The 21,798-nt window shown below is 38.7% G+C and overlaps 1 protein-coding gene across 3 annotated transcripts in view; it reads left to right on the forward strand.

The window, feature by feature from the left end:
* TAFA2 (TAFA chemokine like family member 2) overlaps positions 1–21,798 on the forward strand; it is a 178,731-nt gene that overhangs the window by 125,609 nt on the left and 31,324 nt on the right. For all 3 annotated transcript variants that reach the window (XR_015772502.1, XM_088055284.1, XM_088055283.1), the window contains exon 2: positions 3,246–3,352. Coding sequence is in view for 2 of the 3 variants with exons in the window: in XM_088055284.1 (XP_087911410.1) it covers positions 3,247–3,352 (106 nt within the window). In the remaining variant the exon portion in view is untranslated. The remainder of the gene's footprint in view (positions 1–3,245; positions 3,353–21,798) is intronic.

Consider the following 21,798-nt stretch of genomic DNA (forward strand, 5'->3'; position numbering starts at 1 on the left):
TGTCTCAGAAAGAAAACTATTCAGGTTAATATCTATAGTTTGTCTGTGGAGCTCTTCATCACCCCTAGTAAAAGCAGACATCATTTCAGAGTTTATTTGTCCTACTTAACACATCCAGCTATGTTAGTGTAATAACAGTACTGAAATGGACCCAATTTTATTTCCTGGATGCATTTACTTGGCATAGATCAGGGTTGCAATAGGCTAGTAGTTGTTTCATAGCTGAGGGCACACGCTATCTAGTCCTAAGTCTTCTCAGTGCTCTATCATGGGCTGTTTTGCAAATCCATAACAAAATAACCAGCATCAGGATTTCAGAGCACAGGTGATAATACATGCAATGAGATACTGATCATATCTCATGGCCCCTCTGCCCTCTCCTTTTCTAGCTCTTGACTTTGTTGATGTGAATGCATCCCAACCTCTCAGCTTCTTGGAGTACAAACCCTTCATGTTTTGTTTCTAGGGCTGTATTGCTACAGTGTGGTCCTTGTGTGTAGCAGGGCTGCTCAGAGCAGACAGCTTCCCATCTTGCTTGTGTTTATGCAGCCTCTTGTCTCTCCTTGGACTGACCACTGTGAACGACAATGCACACAATCACAGGTCTGGGTCTAGGGTTATATGGCATAATTACTTTGAAGCTTAACATAATCTTCCAGCTTTTTTTCTATTTGAGCAGCTGTATGTTATGAATGCTTTGATCAGTTTTTTTTCCGTAGTTCTTCTGGTGGCCTCTGAACTACTAGTCCCAAACTAGAACTGCTACTTGTACTGATTTTTCTGTTAATTATGTCTATTATGGGACTACTATTAGACACAGTTCAGATTTTTTTGTCCTTCTAAAGGCAAATACCACAAATAACTAGTGCAGAATAATGTGATAGGCTTGTGGTGCAGAAAATGGTGCATAGTTTTTCTCATGTTTGGGAAATGTGGCAATGGCAATGAGGCCAGGTTTTCTGTGTCAAAGCTGAAACCCTTCCCTGACTTTGCAGGAAACAGTCTCACTCAGTGCTAGCTTACTCCTTTTTGGTGTGCTCAGCTGTAGGTAGGGGTTGGTATCTTTGCTCTGCCATGCATCCTGAGGGCTGCTGTTCTCAGGCAGAGAGGTTGGTTTTCTCTCTTTCCCCTGCCACTGCTGTTTTTCCTGATGCATTTACATTTTCTGATGTGCATTTGCTGCCAGTCTCGCAGCACAGGGAGGGAATCTGGCATCAGCAGAATACAGGAAGAAACTGTATTAGATTCAACCTTGCTTTAATGGTGCAAGTCCCACTGGGTTTTGAGCAGCGTTATGTAGGTGAGGAAGAAAGATTTGATTTTAATGAGAGATGACTTGGCACCAGCAGCATAACAGGTGTATATGAGAATCTAGAGTGAAAGAGTTAATTCACATTCTTTTCACAGAGATAGCTGTGGAAGAGCATATGCTGAATGTGCATTCCTGTCTCATTTTTTTGTTCTTATTTACAGTGACAAATAATGTATTTCCCTTTAGCTTTGAGTGGTTCATAAACCAGAGCTGATGATGAATATGCAGTTTACACTCCAAAGGCACTGGAATCAGTACAAGAAGGCAGACCTTAGAGTGGTTCACAGCACACTGTGATCTCTGCTGTGATTATTAATCAGACAGGCTTTCAGGGGCACATGCACCATCCTGGTTACAGCACTTGCTTACTCCTCTCTCCTTTTGCTTGATAAACATGATGTCTAAACCTCTGGGAAACACACAATAAATGTGTGACTTCTGTAAAAGAATGCTGAGCTTTGTTTGCTCTGAATTAATGTTTAAAATGGTTTGGTGCACTCTTCAGTGGGTTGTTAGTTTCAGTCATGTTTTCTTACACACAGCTTGCTCATCAGTCTCCTGGAGAGCTAGACTGGCAGTTCTGGGGGAAGTGGTCTGGTTTCAAGTCTGGAAGTCATAAGTGGAGTTGTGGGGTGTGTGTTGCCTTATCAGCATGTGGTGTTATATTTGAAAGAAATTTGCTGAAAGGAGAGGAATTGTTTTGAAGAAGTGGAAAATGATTTGGGACTTTGAACATATTACTGGTTAAATCTGTATTAGAGCAGTCTGAATCGCAGAGTTGTGGTTGCTCAAGATAGCAGTGTACACAAGCGGAGAAAAAGAGATGCACTTGGATTCCTTTGGGTTTCTTATGAACATAATAGGAGACAAATGTGCAACCATAACGAAGCAATGCATTTTTTTCTGCACAGAAAGACAACCTAGTTCCAGGCATTACAATACAGCAACAATTTTGTTCAAATAATCAAGTTTTCACCTTTTCTAGTAAAAATTGTTTGAAATAGTTATCGTTCCATTGACCTATCAGCCGAAACATGACCATTGTGTAGAGCTGTTTCATAGCCAGGTCCTTAGGGTTCCTCCACAGGGAAGAAGTGAGAGAAGGACTCCTTATTGTACCTCTTGCCGCTCTCTGCACAGCTGTAATCCTTAAGCACTAGAGCCTACATGTCTGAACTTGTCTTTTTGGCAGGTGGAGGGGTGTTTTGTCTTTGGTGGAGGTTACTGAGAAATAAGTCATGTGTTATCTTGTGCTTGAACCACTCTGGTGGCTTGCTGTCACGGTGAAAACATCACTGAGTGAGATGAGGGGAGCTCTGTGCAATTTCCCTTGGTGCAGTAAATCAAATCTTTTCATAACCCAAAGGTAGACAGGAGAGAGGGTAGTGAATCTGCCCTGCTCTACTTCATGTTTCCAAACCACTCAGGTCTTCCTAACAGGATTTCCCTGCAGGAGGATTGGAACACGAGCTGAAGGTCTATTCAAATCTGTTATTGCCTTAGGAATCATGGGCACAATCCAAAAAGAGTTGCAATCCCAAAAGTTAAAAACACCACTGTATGATCAGAAACAACTGTACTACCATGACTGGCTGCAGACACAGTAGTGGAACTGCTCAGTTTATCAAAACCTGCTCAGAGATGCATAGATTCCTTCTTGCCAGCTTTGTTATGAACAGTGTTCGTGCCCTGAGAGAAATGATGATAATGTTGAATTCTCCGGGTACTGACTAGGGTGGAGGAATGCTGTCAGACCAGGGAGGGAGGTTATGTTGCTGCTCTATGTACCTCATTTAGAGCTAAGCAGAATTTAAGAATTTAGAATTGTGAGCTGGACACTTATAAAAACTTAATCAATTCTCCTTAAATGAAGAAGATGTATTTTTAGGAAATCATATGATAAATATTTAATATTGTGTATTTTTGTTTTCAGGATGAATAAGAGATACTTACAGAAAGCAACAAAGGGAAAACTGCTAATAATAATATTTGTTGTAACGCTGTGGGGGAAATTAGCATCTGGGGCAAATCACCATAAAGGTAAGAAATTCTATTCTGTTCTGTCATGCTGTTTTATCTGTGGCCTCCATCAACAAATTCAGAAGGGTCTGGTCTACGCAACCTTTTCTCCTCATGCGGTTCACTAATCAACATCAAAGAGTTTTCAATGGATAGACTTTTACTAATCTATTGAAAGTTTAAGTGATTTTGTAATAATGGTATAGTTGAAAAAAATGTTAAAAATGTGATAAAAAAAATAGTGGATACTTTTTGTCTCATAAAAATAGTTATATCAGCAGATACATATGATGCAAATTAATTCCTGGAATGAACCCTAGAAAGAAACAGTTTTTAGTAACTTATATGATGCTTCTGTGTGCAGTTATCTACCAGTACTAACTTCATGGATAATGTGTATTGAATTAAATTGTATCATCATCAAAAAAAGACTGCTTCTTTGCAGTATTGTCTGATTTCTATGCTTCACTCCTAACCCCTGACCAGGAACTTTTTGTGACAATGTGAGATTTGTTTCCTCTTGGTCATGCCAGCCTTTAATACTTATGTATATATACCAACACAAGCTGTAATGGATTATTTAATATTGTTAAAAGGTCTTCAGCATGTGTGTTCCTGTTAAACCTAACACAAGGAACAAACTCTCCAGATTCACAAACTGGTGCCTTCTTATAGGCTAATATAACTTGAAATGTGATCTGCAGTATAACAGGATTTTGAGCTCCACTTCTCATCATTGTCTGTTGGCTGTTTATCTGCTTATACAAGATCAGAATATACTCTAACAACATGGATAAAGCAAGGGTGGGACATGAACATTACCACAAGCTAAGGAGTTAAACCCAGAGGAAGGATTCCAAAAAAACCCAGTTAGTTAATTTCTCTGGTTCCATGTACATTTTATAATGTTCATTCTGATGATAGGATTTTATGACCAAGTATTTTTGTATATCAAGCTGCTAGATATTTTTATGTTGTGTGAAGATACCTTTCTTCCAAATGCTCCACTGATTAAGGACTTCAGGATGCAGAGACACTTTCTGCAAAGTCTTATACAAGTTGCAATTTTCCTCAGACAAAACAGATTCTGATGTGGACCTGCAGGCCACCAGGTGGGCATCATGCCAGACAAAAACCGTACTGATACCCTTTGCTCAGCTTTGTTTCCCCTCCAGAGCAGAATATGGATTTCTGCTGTGGCTTCCCAGTTTAACTATCCATTGGAAAAGAGCCAAGGTATCCTAGCCTGCATTCAGAATTCTTTTGCTTTGATTATTTCTCTTTAAACATCCAAAAAGCTGATATCCAGGCCATTTTGATTCCATACACAAGGGCTGGTCAAGCTGTGCTTGCTTCTGTGGAATTCAAACTTTGCCAAAATATGCCTGCTGTACTTTATGGAAAACCGATGAGTAAAACCTTTCACCATGTATTTCATAGAAACAAATTATAACCATAAGGACAATTTTGGGATATAGTGCTTCATAATTGAGAACAAAAACATCCACCACCAGTTGTAGCTTTTCTGTGCAAGGGAAACCTCAGCAGACCTATACCATTGCTTATCTGGACGGTGCTTGTTGTTTGAGCCTCAGCGTTAGAGCAGAGATAATGTAAGGAATATTTAAATTAATTTTTTTAGATAAAAAAAAGTGCATCAGCCCCCCTTAAAAATATTATTAGCTATAGGGACGTCTTTAAATACCTGCAAGCTAACAAAAAGCTCCTTTTTCTTTAATTTGTATCTTTTTATACCTTTAACAAAATATATGAAGAAGTCTTGCAGGAAAAAATAATAATGAGAAGCATGACTTGAGTGTTTAATTTGGAAAAACAACTACTTTACCTGTTCAATTTCTTTTGGAAAGAAAAAATATTCAGAAAGGTTTTGGCTTGTGGATTTAATAAATCAACTACTCTCATTGTATATTGGGGATTTTTTAAAAAAAACAAAAATCAGAGTTATGCAACTCAATTACCATTGATTTCCAAATATACGGGGAGTTCAAATTCCCATTGTGTCATAGAAGATATTCCCTCTGCTCTCATGGCAAAAATGGAACTAAGGTACATTGGAGGAGAACTTGACACTGTTCACCTTTGCATGGAGTTTCCAAATACTGAGAAACATGTGAGTTTTTTCAGCACTAATTATCCCTAGCATCATTAATCTTCATTTATAGAAGTCTTTACTAACATATTGACATGACAAACCCTAATGACTTTGAAGGAGCCCCTACAATTCCAAAAATCAATAATCTGCATTTTAAAAAAATCTTTACTTTCCTATTGACTAATTCATATTATTCACTAGGTGCACTAACTTTCAAAGCCATCTCTTTTTCAGAAAGCTATTGTTAAAGAAAAGTACAAGAAGAAACAGACCATCAGCATGTGGAAAATTGTTTAATGAGCATTCTGCTCTCCAGGCAGACTTCAGGAGAATATGAACAGATGACTCTGACAGGCTATCACTAGGCTTGTTGCGCTTATTTCAGGGATATGGCACAAATGAAAACTCCCAAGTCAGCAGCAAGAAAAACAGAGGCCAAGGCAGGGCATGGGAAACCAGGCTCTGAGGACCAATTGAGCAGGGTTACAAGCTGGGATTTCAGATTACATTTTTTCAGTGTGATGTGTGTGGGTGCCAAATCCACTCTTTCTCCTGACAAGTCAGGTTTGAAGACACTTCTGCTCCCATTATCTTGATTGATGGTTGAAATTTCATCATTCTGGACAATAAGTCCAAGAGCTAAAAATGTTAAAGAATGTTTAAACCAACACAAATCTTGCTCTCTTTTTTTCCCCCTGCACTTAGGATTACGATTTCTTCAGCATGATTCCTGGCTGTGCACATACTTATATTCCATTTATCCTGTCTTCTGTAAAAAAACCCCTATACCATGGTGAAGGGTGCCTTATCCGAGCACATGCACCTGAGAATCAGCTCGCAGTACCAGGAACATTTGTGCTGCAGTAGCTACACATGAGGAGAGAGGTATATCAATCTCCAAAAGCATGTTGTCAAGTGTATGTGTTGAAAAACTGATAAAGACTAATCCTGATCCTCCTACACATTGCTAGCCCTTGGAAAACAAACAAACCTGTACAAACATATAGTGTTTGCTGGCAGATATGGCAGGCAGGCATCAGTTCAGCATCACTGCCTTTTTGCTATTTCTGTCATAGGGAGCATGAATTGATTTGATGACCATTGTATCACGGCCCATGCTTAAGGAGTCAAGTGTTGAACAGACAGCTATTGAGAATACTGACTTTTAAGAAAAAAATGTACTGATATAATGTGCTTATACTTACTGATATATGTTTATACTTATAAGCACTCCTTCCTATAGAAGAGGCTACTGTGAAACGAAATTTCTACCCTAAAATACATAAATCTGTGAACTGTTTGTTCACCAAGTGTTTTTTCACTGATAATACAATAAATTATTCTAATTAAATGAAGAGCACTTTAGAATCAAAGCATAGTTTAATATTTCTCAAAATAAAAACCAGTAAGTTCAACATTAATTTTATATCCTGGAAAAAATAAAAAGGAATTTAAAAGTATGACTAATGATGAATGTGTGCATGCCAGAAGGAATTTGTTATGGAACCAGAAAATACTCTAGTTAGATAAGTAGATGAGTATTTTTTGACTTATCATGAAAAGTCATGATAATTTATTTCCATTAAAAAAAAGTCAGAAGTTGAATTTATTAATCTGATTCCGATCATAGAGATAAACTAAACTATCATATGTGGTGCAGAATTGCTGCTCCTACTTGTCTGTGAATTTCCACTAAATTAGAAGTCTGAGGGAACATCTTTGTATTCACAAGGAGATAATGAACTTTGGTTTTTCCTTGCAGAGGAGGAGGAGGAGCTATTCAGAATTCCAGCTAAATGAAGGAGCCACTGAGCCTCTAAAGCTGGTGGTTAGGTCACCCTTCTTGGATGAGTCTGCCTTCCTATGCTGCCTTGCTGAGGCAGGAACACTGCTGGCATCAGTGTTGTGCTGTAGCCTGTGCCACCCGTGCCCAGAGTTTGGGAATGGGTATGACTATGAGAAGAAACTGTATTCCTAATGTTTTGAGACTCAGTCTAGATAAGAATAGAGAATAGACCTAATGGTTACATAGGAGATATCTGAAGTATTCTTTCTGTAGAAATACCTTCATCATGAGGCTATAGTGGTTTAGTATGGATTTATACTTGTCCTTTCTGTTGAGGATTTTACACTGTGTAGAAGACAGCATTCATAATGCAGAGATAGAAAGTGTTTGTATTCAATTTTAAAAACAGAAAGTAACCTCAGTGCAGATGACAGAAATCAGATACAAGACATCTCTTCTTCCACATAAGTAACAACTAGATAGCTACGTGCTCTTTGTTTTCCTTTGAGTGAGCCCAATTGGAGGTAATGCTGTTCTCTGGGGACATAAGGTATGTGGTTTGAACTGTGAGCTAAAGAGGGCACAAAATTCAGGTCTCCCAGTTCCACTATGGGGGCTCTAATATAGGGTAAGCAGATGCATACTCTTTTTTCCTCAGTTTGCACTTTTTTGTAGCTCCTGTACTGTAACATTTGTTGAGGGATCTGACCCTGTGCGTAAATTCACCTTCTGTTTGAGCGGACCTGTCAAAGGACAGAAGAGTTCTGCATGTTTCCAGGTTCTTTACTGGAATTAATAAAAAAAAGTCTAATATTTAAATGAGGGAAGTTGCAGGCACACAGAGGAACGTGTGTGGATGTCCTAGGAGCTGCCAGGTGAAGCTGGAAAGTGTGAGTAGGGTCTGTCAAAATATTAGATGGACACATACATTCATGTATTATTTTTCTGTCAGTCCTGCTTCATTCAAAAACTCTTTTGTCATATTCACTGTCTCAAACACAGTCCATCTTATCTCTTGTGGAAGTTTGGCCCAGAGATAAATTCTTTTAAATGAGAGTGCTTTGTGTGCAGCTTTTACTAACTTAATTCTAAGTGTAATTAATGTTTAAATATAGAAACAAAGGAAGATGATAGCTATTTTACCAGGCATAGGGAAAAAAGATATTAGGTGTTCTTATCTAGCTTGAGACTGATTTGAAAGTTTCAGTCATCAGGATCAGAACCTAATTCAAAAATGGCCATTTGCTTGAAGATAAAATAGAACAGCCAGTCAAATCCTTTTGTATCAGTATCTGTCACTGTAATCTAAAATGTTAATACCATATCTGTTGGAATTCAGGAGATAACATTCCTTGGTCTTCTGCCAGGGTCTAAAGGAAAAAAAGAATCTCATTGCCAAGGTGCCAGTAGTTCTGATGGTTCATTAGGACATGGGTGCAGGAATCATTGCAATAGCAGATTTGGGCCTATTTCTTCCCTGTGCTACCAGTTCCATCACAGCAAATGGTTGTCTTCATTTTTACCCCATTCCCACCATCACCTTGGCTGTGAGTTTTGTCTGTCCTTGAAGCAGCCATGGAGGGACAAATTCCAGTGTTGCAAAGTTGTATCATGCATTTTCCCTTATACTGATTACTTAAAAAATATTTCTATTTATGTTTGGCAAGTAGTATGGCTTGAGGTTTTTATGAGAAAAGGAAAAGGACAGGGGTTTTTTTTTTGGCCTGATCTTGTAATCCTATGCCAAATTTTTATTAACTTTCCACAAATAAGTACTCAGGGTAATGTTCTTAAATACATTCAGATTTTTATATTGTGGAGGAAAGAAGATGATTGCAAAAAACGTTATATTCCTGTAAAAGTTATATAGTTGATTTAGCAGTTTCAAATTTCAAACTTTTTAATATTTTCATTTATAATAATGCTATCTTCCTTTAGATAACTGTCCTACCAATTAACTGTTTCTTTAGCCAATTTCAGTTTCAGAGGATTAAGCTTTTCTGTACTTCCTTGTTAGGAAAATATTGTAGGATCTTAGGACTGAAGAAAACACTGATAGTATGCTTATTCTTCTGTTACTTGTTCCTACAATGAGTAAATGCATTTTCATCTGTATTAATTTTCTGCTGATAATGTAAGAAGTCTGTGCCTTTCTCTCTTGACACTCTTCACTGAATTTACTCTACAACAGCGTTAGTAATTGCTTGTACAATGTTGTATTTTAGAACAGCTGTTCTTTAGTCATACAGGTGCCAAGGAAACATTCAGAAGCAGTCAGCTGTTCTGGGAAGTATCCATAGAAAAAATATTTTCTTTGTTTTGGTTTGTGGTTTATAAGGCTTCTTTCTGAACAAAAAATTGAGCTCTGTTCACTGGGGGCTGAGGGATTTTGCTGTTTTAAGGCTCACTGGGGTAGTCTTCCTCTGCAACAAAGAGTTAGAATTACAGAATGATAGAATTATTTTGTGGGAAATGGCCCTTGAGGTTGTGAGTCCAGCCATAAAACACTCAATGTAAATTTGAAAAATAAAAATAATTTTAAAAGGCAACATATATATACATGCATATGTGTATAAGAGGTACAAGAGACTTGGATGAAAGAGGAAAATGCAAGGTCATCACTGCTGAAATAGCTTATGTGGACTGTTTTAGTGGTTTTTAAGTGCCTATAATTTATTTATGGGAGTTTCACAAAATAATGGTGATTTTCAAATCTAACTGAAAACTCACGGAATTTTCCACAACATCTAGTTTTAGGCATCTCTTCTAGATGCTCTGAAACACCCTTCAGAGCTCATTCATTTCAAAAAAGTGAGAACTCCAGCTTTAAGTGTAAGTGTGAATACTTCCCTGAATTCCTATATCAAATAATTTACAACCTATTGGACCGCTTCTGTAACTTTTGGAAAGTCTCTTAGCAGGAGGACTCAGTTTTAATATTGGTCTTTTATCTGCCTAAAAGCTCTTCTCCTGTATCAGGGTCATAATGTCTGAATAAAATTCTGAAGGTCTTATTTCTAATTTTCAAATAGAGTCTCATTTTGCAGTTCAGAAGCCAGTGAAATCTGGTTTGTGACAGATTTATATCTGTGTATCATTCTGAAAATGTCATTCTGTTGTGTTAAAAAAGGTTTAGCTGTTAAACCTGGATTTTATATTTGTTCCATTTCTCCTTGTTTAGCTAAAATACATAGAATCAGAGAATTGTTGGTGTGGGAAGGGACCTCTGGTTCACCTGGAGCAGGTTACAGGATCATGTCCAGGCAAGGTCTTGAGTATTTCCAGAGAAGGAAGGTCCACAACGTCCTCGCACATTCTCTTCCAATGGTCTTACCCTGTTATAATCTGATTTAATTAAAATTTTTAGAGAAATGATTCTGCCTGAATTGAGGTGCAAATGAGACCATACGTTGAAGACGATAGTATGGATTTTATTTAACAATAAACATGAGGTAGAGACAGACAGAAATAAATAGGAAAAGGTGGGGGGAGGTGGAGTGAGAGAGAAAAATAGTGACAGAGGGGTAGGTTAAGTAGAAAATGTCACCACTCCATGGTACCTGATGGTGTCCCATTGTTCCTCTTCTGGTCTTGGTGGCGAGGTGGCGATGAAACAGAGTTCAATGGATCAGAGTTAACATGAGTTAAAATGTGTTCAGGCAAGGTGGGAGCCCCAGGTGCCTCCCCTGGGGGAGGCGAGCTTGGCACTGTCTCTTGCACCAGATTCTGGATCTGTTGTGCCACTTGGGTCATGTGTGAGGCCTCAGGAATGAGCCTGGGGGGAGCTTTGGGAATCTCTGATGGATGATGACACCCCCTCAGCTGTCTCTCACATGAATGTCCCATGGATGTGGCCTTTCCAGGGTCGGAGGTTTTACAGCTGAGCCAGTTTGTATGAGGGAAGATGGATGTTCACTGCTTCTGACCAGAGGTTACTCCACACACCGAAAGCTCTCCTCCTCCCCCTGACTGACCGGGAGTGTGTAAACCTGGCCTAAGCAGAGGCCTGTGGGCTGTGGCCTTCCTGAACTCGGGCAGAGATGATTTTCAGGACAGCTGCTGGATTTGGTTTTCTTGTGGATACATTCTTCTCCCTCACTCTTGTTTACTTCTCCCTAGACCTGAGATAATTGAATATGGTGTCACCTTTATCTTATCTCAAGTTCCCTTAGACAGCTTAACTCACAGTCCAAAGCTCCAGTCAGGAGGCATATTTAGGGAGGGGTCGGCTTCAGTGCTCAAAGGTTCTTTGTAGTTTTCCATATTGGGCAAAATATCCTTCATAACAATGTTTAAGCCACTAACTGTAGCATTTCGGTCTCTCACTCTCTCTCACAGGAAAGCAGTTTTTCATAATATTCAGACTGAATTTCCTGATTTAGTTTCTGTTTGTTGCCTCTTCTCCTGCCACTGGGCACCACTGAGCAGTCTGGCCCCATCCTTTTGGCACCAGCCCTTAAGATATTTGTGTGCATGCAGAGAAAGTCTGGAAGAACCCTTAAATTTGAGAGAAATATTAGTGAAATTCTGACCTTCCCTTTGGGAGTGTGAAAGTACCATTTAACTTTGTCCAAGAAAACCTCACTTCTCTACTTAGATGGGAGCAAAGCCGTGGCATACTTCCTGAAGGATGGAGGCTGGCTTGGGGGTTCAGATGACAGAAAGCAGGAAAATCATAAAAGAGCAGTTTGCCTTGTGCAGGTCTTTTTTACCAGGCTGAGCAAGAATTCTGTCTGTAATGATGAGGAGGCTGAGGCAGGAGCTGCCAAGTCTGTCTTGTTCTTTTTTCCCCATAGATTTGTATTACTCTTGTACTCAAATTGTTCTCAAGTAAATGCAGTAGACTTAGAATTCTTTTTGCAAAATACTTCTGGCTTCAATATCAAGTGCCCTTGAATGACTGAAGTATAAACCTGAATGTGTGGGTTATTTTGGGTGAATGAAGAGCTGCAGAAAGGATATACACAATAAAACTATTCTGTTAAGACCGACACAAATCTTGGGTGCATTGTGCCATTGTACTTTTAGGCACAAGTTATTAGAATTGCTTCAGCTGAGTCTGTGCTCCAGAGCTGTGTATGAGAGGAGAGCTGTCTGAATTACTGAGAAGGTCAGAATTGTTCTGGATCTAGGTTTTGAACCCAAGGCTATGATTTTCTGATGAGTGGGGAACAAGGACAAACCACTTCAGCCTGCAGTTCAATCTCAGTGAATAGAACTGATCATAGAAAAGACCAAAACCATAATTAGATTCCTTTGGTGAGCTGAAAGACTGAGGAAAACAAAAGTTTAGTTTTAAAAATCAGACAGATAGCAGTGGTGAGCTGAAAGACTGAGGAAAACAAAAGTTTAGTTTTAAAAATCAGACAGATAGCAGAAAGTATTGTACCTGTGAAAAACAAAATGAAGATATTTCTTAAGTAAAGTACTTTTGTAAAACTTTGGCCAATTTTGTTCAATTATGTAAATATGCTACTGATAGAAAAAAAGTATTATTGGTGCTAAACTTTCATCTAAGATGCATTGGCATGTGTCAGATTAACTGTGGAAATTTTGTGAAATGAAACCCAGAAGGTGTGCTAACTGCTACACACCACAGAGTGGAAAGTAAATATATATCCAGTGTGTGAACATTGAGAAAAGAAGCATCTGGAAGAAATGGGAATTTTGGATTCTTAATTGCCTCATTCACCCCAGAACATCTGCCAGAGATATTAAGAGCAAAAATGACTGTATCTGAGAGGAAATAAAAGTTTAAATAAGGAAGGAGGAAGAGTAATTTTGTGCTATCTTGTTACACTGCTGCACACTGTGCATATGAAAGCTGTGTAAATCTCTTTTTTTCCTACTAGTTTTGGTTAAAAATTGTCTTAGGAGATTTAAAGTACTGCATCCTACATCTATGTTTATGTTGTAAAAACCTGTGAAAATCCAGAAAATCTCAATTATGAAAAGTAAATGGTCCATATTTTCTCCTTCATTTTAACAAAACATTGTATGCCAGAAAGGTGTCTTGCAGAAGACAAAGGTCATCCTGCAGAGGTTGTGCCCTGGAAACATCTAAGAAAAGAATTAACCTTTCGTCCTCCTTAGGCCACTCCTGCTCATAGTATAGTTTAGATGATCACCAGTCCTGGAAATGACTCCTGGGGGACTGCAAGAATGAAGTGTACTCAGGTCCTGTGCCTAATGTTAGGGAAGAAGATGGGATCGGATACAAACACTAAAAAGTGAGGAATTAGGAGGAACCCCATTACGCAGGGCTCAGTGGTCTTATTTCATGACTTCAATGACTTTTCAGCTTTTGCCCTGCAAATTGCAAGATGTGTTTTCTGCAGAGATTTAAAGACAGAACACATTTTCCACCCTTCTTCTGTCACAACATCATTATAATTAGGTTTTCCTGGGTTTACTCTAAAAAACACCTTGTAAAGAGGAACATGACTGAAGAAAAGCGCATAGCCAGCAGAGAGAGAGTAGATTCTACTTCACAAGTGTGCAATAAATTAAGCTGTTAGGTACTTTTCTCCAAGTGTTAGAGAAAGAGAAAGAATTTTTAAACTGATGTAATTTAAAATTATCTTTCAAAAAAATCTCAAAAAAACAAAAAGGAGCACTGCATATTTGCTTATAAAAATGCCATGCTCTAGAACAGCTGTTTCTTAGTTGCAGAAGTATCAAAAAATGTTCAGAATCAGTCAGCAGAAAATATTTTCAGATACAGCAAGGTGCAAATATATTTCAATTAGTTTGGACTAAGACTCCACTGATAGGATATAAACAATTTTGGTTTGTGTTAAAGGCCTTTAGAACTTAAGCTTTTGGTATTTTTTTTCTGAAAGTGAGAGTAAAGCTAAATTAAAATACTCTGAATGGCATACGGAAATCATACTCTTATTTTTACGGTACATGTGGTTTATTTCATCACAGGCAACATTTTAGCCTGTCGTGGTTTTAAACCAATAACTAAGAAAATTACTTATTTCTTGCTGTGAGATATGGATTAGAACAAGAGCAAAACAGGCATAAAACTTAAAAGGAAAAAAAAAAAGAAAGTTTATTGACAAACTACAATAAGAACACCAGAATAAACTTCCAGAAAAACCTTTTCATCCCCTGTCTACCCACTATTCCCTTGTTCACATGACAAAAGAGACAAAACTTTGATGGTTAAAACAGTCCCAATTCTTGCTACAGTCTTTTCACCAGTCTTTATAGAGAAACAGAAGTTTCTTCCTGTTAATTTATGGAGTTTCTCACAAGAAAAACTATTTTTGTTATAGTTTTCCATTGCTCCAATGTTAGCTGCCCAGAGCTGCTGTTATTAGAGCCCACTCCTCCCATTTTCACATCACTCTTAAGTGTGTATGGGCCATGAGTCTAGGGATGGGATTTTTAAGGATAAGTTATTCAAAGGCAAAAAGTCTTCTTCATCTGTTTCCGTGAGCTTCACCAGAAAACAGTTTTCTCATTGCCTCTCAAGGCTTCAAATCTTCCAGCACTTCACTGTACCATAATTACTCTACTTTTTTACTCAAAATTTACACTTTGAACACTCTATTCCTCCCTATTTACTGTCATGAATTAAAGGAGTGTTTTCAAGACCTTACTGTCCATTTCCATAGTTTTAACAGAAAGATATTTCAGCTTAATTAAAGCATCTTCTTAATTCTCTACCTTTTCTGAAGCTTCTTTTCTTTCCTGTCACTGGTAGTTTATAAAGTCTCTTTTCATGTTGATCACTCTCTTTTCTCTGTCTGGATAAAAAGATTAATCCGCAAGTCTCATCTGGGTAATGAAAGAGTTAAAATCTTGCCCAGACTGTTGTAGGTAGTTCTGTGGCCTCGGCCGGTGCAGGAGCTGGAGCCGTCTGCGATGGAAAGTTCCTCATGGCTGCTCTGGAGAGTGCAGTCGCCGCGCCCAGCCCGCTGCAGGTCCAGAGCCTCTCCTTCTTCACTCAGCAGTTTCTTTTCTGAATTTAGTTACAGCAAAAAACCGGCAGCCGAGCCAGAGATCGGCTCGGCCCGGCCCGGCCCGGCCGGAGCCCGGAGAAAACCCCCTCCACAGGGCCCGCATCCCCCGGCCGGGAGACGCTGGGCCCAGCCCAGTCCCCGCCCGGCCGCATGGCCTGGGCAGGGAACGGGAGGCCTGGGGCTCTGCCGCCCTTCCCAGCCAGAAAACAAAAAGGACCCCGAGAGCTCTGGTTTTGCACTTTAAGGTAGGGTTCACAAGTTGATCCCACTTTTCAATGGCCTAAACTGCTGTCAATTCTCAGCAATGACCGATAATTGGTCAGGAGAAAAGACGCCAGGCAGATCCCAGCAACTTAAACTTTCTTAAAGGTAAAGTAACTCCATGACATAGCCTCATTATTTTTTCATCTTTCTGAAATAAACAATGCTGGTCTGTTTAGACAATAGGACACTATATTGACAGTAATTACTGAAAGTATTTTTAAAAATAATGATTTTGCAGAAGGAAATATATTTCTAAACTCTAGTTCTTGTTTCTGTTTTCAAATACAAATTAGCCTAATGAACATTTTTAACCTAGATATGCAATAAATCCTGTGAAGAGTTCCCATTTAAAACTGTCATACTAAATAATGGTGTATGGGAAAAAAAAAAATGTAAAAGGTCCCACTAATAAGACTATTTTTGGCTGCCAGAAAAGCTCTCCTAAAAATCTATCTTTAGAACAGATCTGTAGGAGTGATTATAAACCAATTTGCTTTTCTGCTGGGTGCTAGGAATGCAGCAGTCTACACTTAAGCAGCATTATGACCCACATTAAAAGTGTAGGAAAATGCCAAATTATGGCTTATCCTAGTAGAGTCATTGTAAGAGAGGGGTGTTAAACTATAAAATATCACTCAATTTTTCATAACAATAATCATTAGGGGGTAAGAATTTCAATAGTTTTAAATGAAGTTTTTTATGGTATTTTGGCATTTATTTTTTACATTATTTTATGGAAAACTCTCCCAAGTTTATGCATAGCAATTAAGAATAATTAAAGAGAAGATTGATGGGAAAAAGAGATTTCTTTCTTTCAGACAACCTGGAGAAAAATGCAGAAATCCTACTTTACAGCTGTAGAGTTGGATTTAAAAGCTCCAGACTATTTTTGTGTCCCTTTATTAATACAATGAAGAAATAAATTGGTGATGTGTTTTAAATCCAGGATGTCTGAGTCCTCTAAGTTTCTCTCTCTCTCCCTTTTTTTTTTCCTTAAAGGAGAAAGTTTACTGTTTGAAGAGAACTTTGAAAATCAGTCTTGATATGCTACTACCATAACTAGTAAAGTTTTAAAAGCTCCTGAAATAAAAACAAGAGGAGTATGTTTCTTCTTCTTGCTGAAGTGTTCTATTGGACGTGCACGTGATTCTTCTGCATCCTGGCAAACATCATAGATCTTAAAATCCAACTTTACAGAGGACAATAAATCAGTGGATCTAATTTAGCTTGGTTTAGTTATACATATTTATTATGATTCTTAGAGCAGACATCGTTGTTACAGAGCACTGGTCTCTGTTAGGCCTGTTTCAGTATTGTGTCATTCTGCTCATCTTCAGTTGCACCTTCAGTTTCTGATTTCCTCATCTTATTATTTTGTTTTACAATGATCTGCTACCCGAAGGATACGTGCTAAGATTATTCTGAAGATATCCCTGACTTGTGAGCCCTGTAAAGATAAAACTCCTGCTAGATTTTTGTATGTGATCAGACAAACTGTTTCATGAATGGCATTTTGTCAAATCCTCTGGTGTATCCCCTTGCTGTTGAGCTTTGAAGGTGGTGAATTGAAGGGGAAGACAATTTTTTTGGGGGTTTTGTGACAGTCTTCCACAGGCTAAAGAAGATTACACTTGGCTCCCTTCACAGCATATCAGTGCTGTGGACCTGGACAGGTTAAATAACTGTGTTTTTTCTGGTGTGCATTTTAGAACTAAAGCAGTAAAAATATTTTTTTGTGAGGCAGTGTAGATATTTGTAAGGAATTGTGGGTAGTCAGTTGTTTCCCCATTACAATTTCATCTAACCTTGGAAAGAGGCACAGCCCTATGTATATTTATAAATAGTCTGCTGTCATTTTTGACACATTTTTAGACACTGGCAGACAAATACACTGCACTACGATGTATTGTATGTGGCATTCAGCTTTGCACTTGGGACTTTGAAAGAGTCAAAACAGCCCACAGATAACAACTGCTACCCAATCTCTCAGTTATTTAAGTAAAAACCACACTTCAGTGCAATGTGAGGTCCGAGGTGTTGAGGTTCTAATGTTGACCTCTGTGAGGAAAAGCCTGCATTAAAGTAGCAAAAAGATCAAAGAGTATGCAGTCATAAAAATGTATGCAGCCAGTAGCAAATGCTATAATTTTATGTGCAGTAGGTCATTTGCCTATTTGTCTTCCTTGCAAGTTCCTAGTGGCAAGAGTTGCATTAAAATGAAAGCACTAAATTTTTCTTTTTTTTTCTTTTAGTTTTCATATCTCCCAGAGAGCCAACCACTCTCTTTTTCCCCCTTTGCACTTTCACAATGGTGAGAAAGATGTGAATACTGTGAATGCCTCTTTGGACTCTCCTTTTGGCATGACCAGTCTCTGGCACTGACATAACATCTTGGACAGTGCCTCATTTCTGAGGCACCTGCAGAATAAATGCACCTGCAAAAGCATTTCTATGGCTTTTGTGGGAGAATGCTGGGTCTGGGTGCTGGGTAACATGGCAGAGGAGGAGCTGTGGGAGCTGGACCTGTTTGGAAGCTTGCCTTGAGCAGTGGCCCCTTTACCAGCCCTTTCAGCAGGAACAGCACAGGACCATAGGCTTCCCTCTGCTCCATGACAGGAGGCAGACTTGCTTGGCTGGTCTGTGAGTCTCATATACAATGCAGGAGGCTTGACCTCTCTGAGGTAATAGAAAATTAGTTTACTAATAATTTTCTTTTATTTTGCTCCAGGTGTACAGTCCCAGAAAACTCCTGTCCAAGAGCTGCCCAGTAAGCTGTGCTCTGTAATTGTGTCCCAGCAGTGGTCTAGCTCCACAAGGTGCCTGGCTTATTTTGTGGATAGGCAGGAAAGAGGATCCTGAGCTGGCCTGGTGTGGCCTCTTACATACCTGTATGCAGTGGATGAGCTTCCATATAGATACAGGATTAAGATGCCTAACATGAGGCCAAATCTTCATTGTCTGAAAATGTCCCTGAGTAATTATGATTTTTTTGTCCAAATTGTTGTTTTGAATAGTTTTTTTTTGAAGGTGTGAATTGCTTCAGCTGCTTTTGTTACGTGATAGTTCAGAAGTTACATGATACAAAAGCACACTTCTGGAGTTCTGGGTTCTGTGCTATTTTTGCAGCTTCTGACTTTGGGTAGCTATGAGTATATGTTTCCTATCAACAACCTCTATTAATCATAGTTCCTTCAGAAACAAATGCCAGGGAGTCTGCTAGGAGCATCTTAAAAGGTACCTTTTCAGCCAGAAGACCTATCTGAAAGTATTATCTACTGGGAATCCTTGGGCAAAAATATTCATCATTGCACTACTCCGAATGGCTCTCCTGGCAGTTTCTCCTCTTTTACTTGGATTGTTGGAATGTACTTTTCTTCTGTCGTGAAGAATAGCCAGCCTCTTCCCAGGCCATCCAGTTTCAATTCATAGACTCTGTCTAGATCCTTATTGATTCATCATACCTCTGGCTCAGAGACTTTCTATTTATATGGAATCAACAATGTAGAGGAAAGGTTGTGGCAGGGGAGATCACTCCAAAAGAAGGCATTTCACAGTAGAAGGCATGTGCCTTGTTAGCAGTTTTTTTCTAAAGGCCTGAGTTAAGTTTCCCTCCTGACTCTGCACTTCAAAGAGCTTGCCTGGGGCTCTAAAGAAGCAAGCTGAAACTTAAAATTAAAATCTTTCTTTCAAATGGTGAACTGTGCACTGGGACATCCTATGGTGTGTCTCTAAACACATATGGAGAGTCTGAAGGATGGTGGGGAAGTCCTAGGAGGCAGGGGTGTAAAAAAGGAAAGATGAAACAAAAAAGCAGTTATACAGTTGTCAGGAAGGTGAATGTGTGTACATGTGCCTGTGGTTTGTGGAAGGAATATTTCAAAGTGTGATTTTCTTTAACTGACTGATTAAATAAAAATGCATTACAGAGCTGAAAAATGGAATGTGATATATTATAAAAATACATTATAAATATAAAAATACATTAGAGAATTAAAGAAACTTTAAATTAGTACATTCTATCCAGTAATGAAAATAAATAAGATGAGGAAAACCAAAACCAAACCAAACCCCACAACAAAAACATTTAACACACCATCTAAAACTATGTGTAAAATAAAATGAACCAATGATCAGGCAAGCAAGCAAGCAAAAATCTTGCAGAGCTTTTAAAATGTGAAATTTCAAATACTAAAAGCTTTTTCTAGAAATTATGTTAAATGTCATCACATATTTATGTGATGAATGTATATGTACATATGAGTATTAAAAGATATTTTCAGTACCTTAGTTTGTTTTCATTTAAAAATAGTGAGTACACTTCTGTACATAAATACCTTACTGCATAGAAGAGGGATAGTGAGTGACTCAATATTCTGACTATTATTTTTGGGAAGATTTTCACAATGGGAATTTTCACATTGGCAGAATTTTCAGAAACTTTACCTTGACTTCACTGACTGGTTTCTATTGGGTCATCACTAAAATCCCAGCGTGCTTCTGTTATAGCAAGGTTCTTCAGATTAATATTTCTTCAATATAGATATTAAACAAGTGATGTTCATCTTCACCTTCAGGAAAAAGAAGCAACTGGGCTACTTAGTTTGGAAGTAATGGTTTTCTCTTTACTCTTCTTTATTTGGTGGCATTTATTAGATTTTCAACATAAATTTGGGGGACTGTTGCTTTTCAAAGCTTGAAAAATCTTAGCATAGGCTGAATAAAGGGTAATAAGCATAATTTTTTAAAAAGAAAAGTGAAATAAAACATGAGTACTTTGATAATGAAATTCTTGTTGACATGCTTTAATATGAATTGGCCATCTTATTACTGAGGTCTTTTATCTACAAGAAAAGTGGAGGGGGTCTTTTTACAAGAGGATGTAGGGTCAAGGGGGGATAGCTTCAAACTGAAAGAGAATAGATTTAGATATTAGGAAAATTCTTTACTTTGAGGACAATGAGGCACTGGAATAGGTTTCCCAGAGAAGCTGTGGATGCCCCATCTCTGGAAGTGTTTATGGCCAGTTTACATGGAGCTCTGAGCAGCCTGCTCTAATGGAAAGTGTCTCTGTCCACAGCAGAGAAGTAGGAGCTAAATGATCTTTAAGGTCCCTTCCAACCCAGGCCATTCTAAGATTCTGTGAAAGTAGTTTAGGACCTTAATAAATGAATATCTTAATTGCAGAAGAAAGATCACACATAAGCAGTTAGTGTGTTGCAATGGAGCTATAACTCAGGGACACAGCTGCACCTTTCTTTGGGGAAATCATGGTTCCCCTTCCCTGGGGCTTGGCTGCTGTCTCCATAGAGGCACCTGAAGTGCTTGAGATAATTTTTAATAAGGATGAGAAGGCTGCAAGCAGGCTGTTTAAAAACACTGCTGAACATACCTCTCCACCTTGTTGCACTAATCCTGTTCCATGGAGACTTCCACACAGAATATTTTTCTTAAGGCACTACTTAGGGTGAAGCTATTGTGCCAGAGGCTCATGCAAATACAGGGAGGTAGAAGCACCCTTCTTTTTTAAATATATCCCTGAGAACATGTTAATTTGTCATCTTTACAATGTGACCATTTGGATCAGCTAGAAAGAAAAGAAAATCAATAATGAGACTCATCTAGGGGAACAGGAAATATATCGCCCATAATTGTGTAAACTACAGGCTTCTGACACTCTGAGACTGAGGAGAAAATGTGGGGATTTTTGTATTCTGCCAAAGGCTGAAGTCTGTGCTGAGACATGTGCTACTGCTTCTTGCTGAGTCGAGATATTTGGCAGAATGCCCAAAGAGAGAGTATGAGAGAATAAAAAGTCTTTGTGCCAAATGTTCTTTTGAGTGCCTGAAAGCTGGATTAGTCTTTTTTCTCTGTGAAATCATATAATTAGTAATCTGAAGCATCAGCCTGGTAATTTGCAAAATGTCTGCACACTTTAATATATCGTTTGCTTAACATGTTTGATAACAACCTCAGAGATACTGGGGCTTTTGACTTGTAGTATTTATAAACTGCACCTCACCCTGAGTGTTTTTCTACTGGTTCTACACAAACTTTCTCACGGATTGTGTCAGCTCGCAGCTGCTAGAGAAATGTGGGAAGCATCTCATCTGCAAAAAGCAAAGTGGCTCCATTTCTGTCCCATAAGGAAACACAGAGCTTTTCCTGCTGTCATCATCCTCTCATCCACTCCAGTGCCTGGCAAATGGGGTGGCTGTGGTGGAGCAGCTTCTCTCTGGGCACCTGCGGTGGGAGTTGGGGTAAGACCCGGCAGGCGGGCTGCAGTCAGGGAGCCCAGCTTGAGGTGAGGACTGGCATAATGTGCAGAAGCTTC

The sequence above is a fragment of the Pseudopodoces humilis genome, chromosome 5 (assembly GCF_049639895.1).
Source record: "Pseudopodoces humilis isolate 2021_Gansu_Grassland_sample_001 chromosome 5, ASM4963989v1, whole genome shotgun sequence".
In the NCBI taxonomy this organism is placed as follows: Eukaryota; Metazoa; Chordata; class Aves; order Passeriformes; family Paridae; genus Pseudopodoces; species Pseudopodoces humilis.